The following is an 11271-nucleotide window of genomic DNA, read 5'->3' as shown; positions in this document are numbered from 1 at the left end:
ACTTGCCAACGTCCATCTGGAAAAATGACTTCATTTCACATTTTAATAAACCATATAAATACATTTAAACAGTTGGAACTCTAATTCTCAGGTAGCTCAAAAGAATATGCCCATGTGTTTCTAAATAAATATATTATTTAACATATCCACTTTTATTTGTTCTTTTGATCCTAAGAAAAACATCTGGTTGCATAAGTATTCGGGAAACAACTCAAAATATTCAATATCAGAAAATAATTTTCACGATTATTTTTGGAGCACAATTCCTCTCAGTGCCACCATTTACCTCAGTTCTTGCAGCTGGAGTACTACAACTCAGTCCCTGCCCAGTTCTTGAAGTTATTGTACATATTTAACATTCTTAGTTTTTTGAAGCGTATACAAGCAGTATTTAGAGTAAGGTGTAGATGTGAAATGGCTCTTTTTATGTCTTACAGTGCAATATGTTCAGATTAATCTAATATGGGCATCATTTCACAATTTGTTGGCTGCTGCTGTGAGTGCATGTTTTCTTTTAAGCAGTAATCTAGGAAATAATATTTGAGAAGGGAAGTGGGGAAAACCCCTTGCAAGTCAAGTTCCTGTGTGTTGTGTGACATAAAATGGAACAAGACATTTTGGATTCACATACAGTTTAGCACATTTGTTTATAGATAGATACATGGACTTGGGGCGCATTACTACACAGAAAAGCAGATGCAAACTTGAACACTATGTGATTTGTTTTCACTTTATTTTTTTTCAGCAGCCAATTAAAAAAAATAGGAAGGGCGATGCAGGCGTACACGGTTTTTCCCTAGTAACAAAAAAGCTTCCAATATTTTTTTCATTTGCCTTCTGTGTTGTCAGGACATAAACCAACCACAAGATTTGGCTCTTGCGCCAGTGATTCACAAAATGGCCCAGGTCAGGTTGGGCTGGTTTGGAGACTGCATGCTTCATTCATGCCCAAATCAGAAACTCACTATGGAAAATATGAAGTTTTGTGCCTCCCCAATAACTTCTAAAAGCAGCAGACAGACGTGAGCTTTACCAGAAAAGCGGTGCCTGCTTTGTAGTGCCATATTAAGAGGAAATTCCAGAATACTTCAGCGCTAGGAGACCTTGTGGTAGGTAGAGAAGTGAATGATTTTCATTTTAGACACACACTGTTGGAAAGAGGGGAATCCTCCATGTCTCGTCCTGATCCAAGCTGCTCTTCGTTTTAGAAGGACTTAAGAATCCCACACTCAATATTGAAGAAGCAGCAGCTAGAAAGAACACGATGTGAGGCTCCAGCTAATTTCACATATATGGAATTAGGTAAAGGTAAAGGTTCCCCTTGACATTTAGTCCAGTTGTGTCCAACTCTAGGCCGCGGTGTTCATCCCCGTTTCCAAGCCATAGAGCCAGCATTTGTCCGAAGACAGTTTCCGTGGTCACTTGGCCAGTGCGACTTAGACACAGAACGCCATTACCTTCCCACCGAGGTGGTACCTATTTATCTACTTGCATTTTTACATGCTTTCGAACTGCTAGATTGGCGGGAGCTGGGACAAGCGACGGGAGCTCACTCTGTCACGTGGATTCGATCTTACGACTGCTTGGTCTTCTGACTCTGCAGCACAGAGGCTTCCACGGTTTAATCCGCAGCGCCACCACCCTGAGCTGGAATTAGGTACCAGCTGCCTAATGAAAAGCAGCAACAGTGGGACACAAAGTGGGCATAGCCCAGTTAATGGCACACTTATATTCTGTTTGGTTATATACTTTTTTTGTTATGCACTTTGTTCTTTTGGGGTGATGCATGAGTGGCCACCCCATGGCCTCATTTTAATGAAACCTTGTGCTAAATCCTCACAACCAAACAAGAATTTGCATAATCCTGGAGCTGAGAGCAGCTCCTGCTGACAAATGCCTTAGTTACATCCTGACTGGTTTACTGTAACTACGTACATGAGGCTGCCTTTGGAAAGTGCTTAGAAACTCCAGCTGGCCCAAAACACTGCAGCCAGATTGGTAGCTGGGGCTGGTTACAGGGATCACATAACACCCCATCCCCCACCTCTGGTTACAGCAGCTCCACTGGCTGCTGATCCATTTCTGGGCAAAATTCAAAGTGTTGGTTTTAACTATAAAGCCCTAAACAACTTGGGTCCAATCTGTCTTAAGGACTGTGAATTCCTTTATGAGCCTGCCCATGACTTAAGATCATCAGAGGAAGCCTTTCTCATTCCCACCACCACAGATGCATTTGGTGAGTCCACTGAACAGGGCCTTGTCTGTGACTGCACCTAGACTCTGGAACTCTTTCCCACAGGAAGCCAGGATGGCCCAATCCTTGCTGTCCATCTACAAGCAAAGACCTTTCCCTTCAAACAGGCTTTCACTTAGTGATATTTGTTTAGCTTTTTTTTTAATGAAGCTGTGTGCATTGTTGCTTTGAATCTGTTTTTGGTGTTGATTTTGTTAACCACTTTAATGTATTTGTTTTGATATGTGTATAATGACTCTTTTTAGCTTTTAAATATAGTCTTTTAATGATGAAAGCCAGCTTGGGTCTTTTTAAAAAAAAACCAAGGGTAGCATAAAAATTATATAAATAAATTAAAAATAATATTCTGATTTCCACTTTATTATTTATTTATTTATTTATTTATTTATTTATTTATTTATTTGCAATCTTTTTTATCCCACTTTTCTCCTCGAAAAGGACCCAAGGCTGCTTAAAACACTGAAAGACAATATTTAAAGCTCAAAACAATGAGTAAGCAAAGGTGGTTAACATCATTAAAAGGCAATAATTAATGGTGAGAGCAATAAGTATAGAAATATTAAAAAGGGAAAAAATGCCACTCTGAGAAATGGAAAACACAAGTAGTCCTAAAAATCCAGTCAAAGCAGTAATGCATAACAATCCATCTAAAAACCTCACACAGGTAGCTGAGGGAAGGCTTGCCTGAAGAGAAAGGTCTCTGCCTGTTTGCAGAAGGACAGCAAACATGGGGCCAGTTTGGCCTCCTGTGGGAGGGAGTTCCAAAGTCTGGGAGGAGTCACAGAAAAGGCCCTTTTCTGTGTCACCACCAAAAGCCAAACAGTGGTCTAGAGCTGAAACAGCTTCCTCAGATTTAGATGGCAAAGAGAGGTAGAATTGGGTGTTATTGGCATACTGGTGACACCAAACCCCAAAACTCTGATAATCTCTCTCGCAGGTTTCACGTAGATGTTAAATAACATAGGAAACAAAACACAACCATGAGAGACCCCACAGGTCTGCGGCCAGGGTTTTGAACATGAATCCCCCAGCACCACCATCCGAGTTCTCTCCTCCTGGAAGGATCAGAGCCACCGCAAAACTGTGTCCCCAAGTCCTATTCTAGAAAGACAAGTCAGGAGGAAACTACGGTCAATAGTACCGAAAGCCACTGAGAGGTCCAGCAAAACCAACAGGGACATAGATCCCCTATCCAGTCCCCAGCGTAGGTCATCTACCAAGGTGACCAAAGGAAATTCCCTTCTTCCAATCTTGAGCTATTTCTAAGGTTTGTTTCTGGACTTTAAACTCACTGTCACTTGTGAGTTGATTCTGTAAATTGTGACAACATACAAATATCATTTACAAAAACCCACAACAGGGGAACTCTACATTGATCGCACAATCCTTAGACAAGGTTTTGAGGATGCTCTGCCTGCTATGTGTATTCCCAGTTCTCTTTTCTTCTGATGCTTTGAAGCTCAAGGGAGGGACGAAAGCAGCAGTAATCTGAGCTGCGTGGCCCAACCTACCAGCAGGATCTGGTCCTTTAGGGAAAGAGGGTGCAGCTTGCTGCCTAAGGAACTGCAAACAGTTTGGGATTGTACAGCATAGTACCTGGAATGGAGAGGGTAGCTAGTCGTTTTGATACCATCACGTTACTGAGGAAAAAAGTACGACCAGTTTCTGCTTCAGGGAAGTTAGAAACATCTACACTTAGCAGGTAAAGGAATATGGAAATGAATTAGGAAATTTTTTCTCTCTCTTTATATAAACAACATTTCTTTGCTGGCTTAAAAAAATAGCAAAAGGAATTTAGTGTGCTGTGTGAAGCCAAGAATAGCTAGCGATCAGTATTGTTTGGAAACTGTTTGCTGTTGTCAAGATACCAAAGCAGTGTTTTCTCCTTGTGAATTTCAGTTTTCTATACCAGGTGGTTCAATTTCTTTGCTTAATAAAGATTCTGGTACATTTCCGATTCCTCCGTATGTCTCTTTCACTTGCAGATTTCTAAAATGCGTTTTAGTTTTGTTTTGTTTGTTCAGCCTGCTTTGCTTGGTTGGAAACGTGCTGTGGATTATAATTAGCTTCACCCCCTGAGTATTGGCTGACATGGGAAAGTATCTTGAAATGGTTTCTTAAAGATAAGCAAAAGTTAAGCCTTCTTCAAGACAAGTGAGAAGCAATGGAAGAATTAAAGGCATATATGAAGGCAAAGAAAAGACATTTATTTAAAATTAAGAATATTCCTATAAGAAATTCTTTGCAATGATTAAATATATTTATGTATTTATTTACTTTATTTCTATTCCATTTTCTTCCCATAAAGGGACACAACCTAGGTTATAAGTGACAAAAGACATACATAATTAGACTGCAGTTTTAAAATAGGACTAAACATATACCAATATTAAAAAGACACCCATCAAAACATAATGGAACATTAAAAACATAATAGAACAGTAAAACATACTGCCTCGCCCCCAGTAAAATTAATTTCTCACCAAGGCAGTCAGCTGCCAAAGGTCTCCTTGAAAAGGATGGTTTTCACCTGCCAGCAGAAAGACAGTTAAGGAGAGGGCCAACTTAGCCTTCCATGAGAGAGAAAAATTTTAACTTGGGAACAAAACAGTAACTTTTTTGGTCTTTGACTGGCAGTGGTAAATTTGGAAGTGCAGGTGTTCATCATGACACTCCCAATAGACCCCTTTCAAAAAAGAGAGTCCTAAAGTTCAAACTACCGGGTCAGTTGGCATTAATAAATAAGGAGTAGATTTTTTATAAGGTTAATGGCTCTTAATTGTCCATTTGGGATCAAAGCACTCTGAAATACTTTGTATTATAATGGCATAGCTTGCAGCATTATTCTGTACCTTAGGAACTGCAGATAAACTCAGAAGGTACAGTACAAGGAACACTCTGGAGTGGCTGACGATTTCCTAGGTCCAGCTATTCAGAAAATCTGGGATTTAAAAATCTGCAGGCCCTGACACTAATGCTGGTTGAAAGGAACATTTAATTACGGTAAACACCAAACAAATGGCTGAGATGCTAAAAAATGAGTACAGTATCTATCTGCCCTCTCTATCTAGGTATACACCCACATCCTCTATCCTGAGTTATATTAAAGCCTTAAAAATGTTATGTTGTTCTTTAGGATAATGGACTGAGTTCTCAAAATCAACACCCTCAAAACCAACATGTTGCTGCTTGTGATGTGACTCAGATTTCATAAGGCAGGCAAAAACTGTGTTTGAATGAATTCTTTCCATAGCTTCCTACCTAAACATTTTGAGATGCAGCTTTGAGGCAATTATTACAGCCAATCGCTATTTTCAGAAGTGTGAGTGACTGGAATGTGGCTTTCTAGCCTCAGTATCTTCAGCAGCAGAATCCCAAATTTCTTTGTCTTCTCCATTTTAGTTGAATGAGTAAAAAAAGTTTGTAAAGAAACTCTAGTAAACTCCATGCTGGTTTGGCACCAAATGGCATGGTGCAAGAAAGGAACAAATGTTTCATGTGGGGGAGCTCCCGCTAACAGGGCCTTTCTAAGGCGGCCTCCCATCCACACAATGGCAAGACCAAATCCTGCTTCAGTTAATCAGGGTTGTTGTATCATGTGCACCACATCCTGAGGTCTTCCTGTTCCTGCTAGTACTTTGTCAAAGACATGCTCTATTTGAGTGTTTCTGTGTGAGACCGTTATTGCTTGTTATCATTCTTGCTGCTGATATCTATGTGTTGGTTGGAGATTCTTGGTATTGTAATCCAAGAGTTCGGGATATCACTGGGTATATGAACTGCTTTCCTTGTGGAAGAGAATTCTGCAGCACAAACTCCTGTGTTTTTTTAGTCAGTGTACATGTAGCCCAGCAACAATGAGCAGTAAACATAAAATGAAAACAGCAACCAAACTACCACTCCATTCATATTTGTAAAATGGGTTTACTTTTGATCTGACCTTCAGCCAAAACATTATATTAAGAGGAATATTTGAGGTAATATGTAAGAGGAATATATACACTGAGCATCAAAATCACATAAGGGAGAATAATACTGCTCTTTAAGCAATTATGTCAATAGCCCCTGGTTGGTTATTTAACACCTCACATAATGAGAAGAAAGTAAGGATATATGCTTTGGATTTGCCCAACCCAAGAGTTTGTGCCACTGGAAAACAGAAAAGAGCTTTTTGAATAAAATCCTTTTTTTAAAAAAGAACATTTTTTCCAATAGTGCACGAAGTCCTTCAGGGTCCAAGTGTGAGTACATGTCATCTCTGCACTTCCGGAAGTTGATAATCCCTGCTGTACAAAGTACAGAAAGACTACTTCCTTACACTTTCAAGGAAATGGTCTGGATTACTGCAGTTTAAAAATCTACATGTCCCTGTTTTCACGTTTATTAATAGCAAGGTTCAGGCACCCAAAACAGGTAACATTATTTCACTCTTCTTTGCTTCGTTGAATGTATGAAAAAATAGTCATGTTCAAGTGGGATAAATGTGTTGAGAATTTTGATTATAACATGTATTCTCATAATATCAGCAGAGTAAGGAGATATTGGTTAGCAGAGATATTTATGACACTATGACACTGAGAGAGCAAAACCAACAACTTAGTCTATTCACATACAGTATATACATAGAGAATAGGCATTCCTCTGGCAGCATAACATGACATGAAGCAACACACAGTGTAGGAAAAAGTGATCTGATTTACAGCAGATAAAGACGTTCATTTTACACATGACTTATGTACAGATCTGTGAACAATCAGAAAATACATTACAGTACAGTGGTGCCCTGCATAACGACTATAATCCGTGCAGCAAAAATCGTCGCTATACGGATTCGTCGCTATGTGAAATAAAAAAGCCCATAGGAATGCATTGAAACCCCTTCAATGCATTCCTATGGGCTTAAAACTTACCTTTTAAGTGAAAATCCTCCATACGGCAGCCATTTTAGCTGCTCGGTAAGCAAGGAATCCGTCCCTGTTTTACCCGGCGGCCATTTTGGAACTGCCAATCAGCTGAGGAAAAATCATCGCTATGCGAAAATCGGTAAGCAAAACAGCTTACTGATAACCGCAAAGCGATTTTTCCCCATAGGAAACATCGTTATGCGATCACAAAAGCAATTGCAAAAACATTGTCGCTATGCAGATTCGTCGTTAAACGGGGTGCCCGTTATGCGAGGCACCACTGTACTTCATTTTCTGTTACACAAAGTTTCATCATGCACCACAGCTGTACAACATTAAGTCTTAATCCTTGATACCCACACCTGAATACAATCAGTACAGTGACTCAGATAAAATCAGCCATTTTACATTAAACTATACAACATTAATATTTAATACATTTTCCTATCAAAATCTCAACAGGATGGGGACATGATTTTATCCACAAGCACAGTTTCAACAAAAAAGAGGAAATTATGAAGCTCAACAAAACTTGGCTCCCAGCTATCAATCATACTATGTGCAAAAGGTCAACGAACTCTACCCACCCACAAGGACAGGGGATCACTACACACAAAAGACCAGCTAATGACACCCATCAGCCACAGGAACAGATAATCTCTTCCCCTTAGCACAACAATACACCCACAACAATACACACTAATCATCCATCTACCGAAAAAGACAAAAGCCGATCTCACAGCCATAAACACTGCACTCCCAAGCCAACTACACTAGAGCACAGGTTGCTGTCCTCTGAAGATGCCGGCCACAGAGACTGGCGAAACGTCAGGAAGAACAACCTTCAGAACACGGCCAAAGAGCTCGAGAAACCCAGAACAACCATGATTCTATACTTATTTTCTTTTTTATTCTATTTCTTAACTACTTAGAATAGTGCCCGGCACTAAATCAGTGGTATAGAAATTTATGAAATAAATGAATATTGTTATATTTAAACATTTAACGTTTTCTAATGTGTGGAACTAAAGTTGATATCAACTACTATTGATGTGCCCTCAATCCCAAAAAACAACCATCAGAGCAGGAATACACTATAATGTATTCTGAGGTAGCATCCTCACGCAGCTTTCAGGTCCCAATTGTGCCTGTCCTCAGAGCAATAGTAATTATAATCTTGTGCCATCAAGTCAATTCTGACTGACAGTAACCCTTTCTAAGATTTTCTAAGTAGAGAGTACTCAGAATTGGTTTATCTCCCTGGAGGCACAGGGGAGAATCAAACTTCCAGCCTCTCGCCTGGCAGCCAGATACCCACACCATTGAGTTATCCAGCCAGCTCTTCAGAGCAATACTCAGTGCAAAAGTGGACTGGGGGGGGGGGACACCTCAGTAAAACAAGCACATCCAGTAACATACCAAACTACATAACTAAATCTATCCAAAACTCCACTATTCAAGACCAAACCAAGCTATGCATGCATCCAAAGGAACTGTTCCATTAAAATTCTCTGGAGAAACATTGTACCATACAGGCATTATAGCTAACTCCTGAGTGGAAGAGGAAAATCCTTAAAGGAAAATCCTTAAAGGCTTATTATGTGTGAATTTTGAGCTTTCATAACAGGAGCCTCCCTTCATCTCCCAGAGTATGCAAATCAGTTTGTTTTGTTTTGTGGTTGGTTTTTAGGATTTAAGTGTAGGATTCCTTTGAAATATGGAAATATATGTCTGAGTCACATCTGCCTAATAGTTAAATCCTTTCAGTGCTAATGACAGGATATCTGTAACGTCTGTTTCTGCCCTCAATATAATGTAATGCTGAAAATCTCCACAATGGTGTCATGTAATTTCCCTTTATTTTTGTGGCGCACAAATGGAGGCATGTTGAGAATTTGAGCATATTTGTATGCCTCAGTCTCCCCCCCCCCCCATTTTGTAATATAGTAACTGAAAAATGTGGGGGGCATTGGTAAAGACAGCTGTATTATTGAGCCTTGTAAAATGAATTCTGGCTCCCAACCTTGCTCTGAGGTACTGTTACTTTTCTAGCTGCTGTTGCCATTGCTAGCAACTAATAATTAATAAAGAATAGCAGCAGTGCACTGATGGCTGCCTTTTGCTGTTTGTACTCCAGCAGCATCCTGAATGCATTGAGGGAGTCAGCCGCAGCTGCTGACCCTCTGTTTCGACGGGCTCAGACTTCATTAGGAGGCCCCAGGCTGCAAGCAAGATCTCTGGTTTCAGCTGGCAGTGTTTCAGAAGCCCAGGAAGAGATACCTGAGCTTCCAGAATGGCTGATGAAAGAGCTGCTCAAAGGACAACAGAGAAGCCATTCCATTGGAATGATGGAGAACATATCAGACAGTGAAGCCATTCATCATCGTGTCGACTCCTCCAGAAGTCAGTGGAAAGGCAAGGTAGAGTGAGATCCTTCTTTGGGCTTGAAAGGATGGTAAAATTGTGAAATACTGGGAAAGGTCGCATAAGAGGGTATGGTAGTATTATACATGGAGACATAGCAGGCAAAGTAAAGTAGATGCCGCAAATAGCAGATGGTAAGAGAGAGAAAAGGAGTGACAGAAAAATGCTGGAGAAAATTGTTATATGTGCACCAAATAACCTGGCCAGTTCTTCAGACTGTTTACAACTGGTGGAGTGAAGGAACACAACATGGAAGTAAGATTCAGCAGTCAGTCTGGTCAGCTTACACCCATGGAATGGAGAGAGTGTCGTTTTGTGCACTGCTCCAGGCAGCAAAATGTCTGAGGACAGTCCTATATGGCGAAAATCTGCTTTAAATTAGTTCTTTTAATAGCCTTCGGATGAAAATAGGTGCTCTTATTTCCCACTGTGTGACAAAACTGCTGTCTATGTCAGGTTAGGTAGAAGAACAGCACACTTTATGGTAATTGTGGGAGTGTCACCTGAAAAGCTCTTGAAGACACCTGAAAGCAAGAAACCACCATGAACATGAAGCAAACGTATGGTGGCTTGTACATAATTATCCCAAATAAGTGCATTTGGGATGAGAAAACAGGATCAGTTTCACCATCTCCTGCATTTCGGTTGTTAAATTTTCCAGTTCTTTCTGTCCTCATTTTGGGGGTGGGGGGGAATCAGATTTTTGAAAATTCTTTCCAAACCAACCAAGTGAGAATTTCTCTATCTGAATCAGCCAAATTCAGTGGGCACAGTTATTTCCAGCATGGAGAGAACCATTTTGTGTTTACTGTTTTAGGCAGCTGGCTGCAGAGCCAGAAGTTAGGAGTTCACTATGCCTACTGACAGGGGCTCAACTTGATGTTCCATAGATTTCCTTCTACCTCTGCAATTCTAAGATTAATGCTAAGATTATCTGCTATATAGGCGTTACAGATGAGGCACCTTTTAGAAGAAGGGATTGTAACTTTAATTCAGTAACATGGTGGGTGAATACTCAGATGTGCCTTCTCATTCATCCCTGCTTGCCAAAGCACTTTCCTTTCAAGAAAGTGGAGGGGGAAAGAAGGCGCTTCCCCGCCACACACACTTTCTGTGAGGAAAGTGCTTTCATCCCTCCACTTTCTTTGCAAAAAGCGCTTTGATCCCTCCCCCCTCCTTACTACCGTGTGTAAAACAACCCTCAATTTTTCTTCTAATTATTTTAGAAAAAAAGTATCATTTTATACATGGAAAAATATGGTACTCAAAATGAGACCGTGTATCTATTTAAAAAATAAAATTCATATGAAGTTGAAAAGTGTGGACCAATATGATATGTTATTTCCTTCGAAATTAATTTATCCAAACTCCCCATTGTTCTTCATGGTGTCAGGAGGGGCCAATTTCAAAGAAAGCAACATCAGGGAGAAGATACGGTTTACTGATTATTATTATTATTTTTTGAAACAATAATTATATTGCTTGGTTTTATGATTCTCTTGTGCACTACTCTGGGCCCATTTAATGAAAGAATTGGCTATGGAACTAGTTAACCCATTCCTGCCTTTTCCTCACACCCAACCCTGTCATCCCAATTGGTTTCAACTTAAATGACATTTCATTTACATAATTCTGTAGCAAACACATATCTGAAATTCTTTCTTGGTGAAAAGTTGATGGGTGGGAAGT

At 40.0% G+C, this 11271-nt stretch overlaps 1 protein-coding gene across 1 annotated transcript in view; it reads left to right on the top strand.

Annotated features, from left to right (window-relative positions):
• Nucleotides 1-2372: 2372 nt before the first annotated feature.
• The window catches only part of LOC110076435 (cilia- and flagella-associated protein 337), a 48310-nt gene continuing 39411 nt past the window's right edge, over nt 2373-11271 (top strand). The window contains exons 1-2 of the mRNA XM_072993756.2: nt 2373-3956; nt 9299-9578. Coding sequence (XP_072849857.2) covers nt 3856-3956; nt 9299-9578 — 381 coding nt within the window. The 5' untranslated portion in view covers nt 2373-3855. The remainder of the gene's footprint in view (nt 3957-9298; nt 9579-11271) is intronic.

The sequence above is a fragment of the Pogona vitticeps genome, chromosome 3, assembly GCF_051106095.1.
Source record: "Pogona vitticeps strain Pit_001003342236 chromosome 3, PviZW2.1, whole genome shotgun sequence".
Classification (NCBI taxonomy): Eukaryota; Metazoa; Chordata; class Lepidosauria; order Squamata; family Agamidae; genus Pogona; species Pogona vitticeps.
This window is presented reverse-complemented; position numbering and strand designations above follow the sequence as displayed.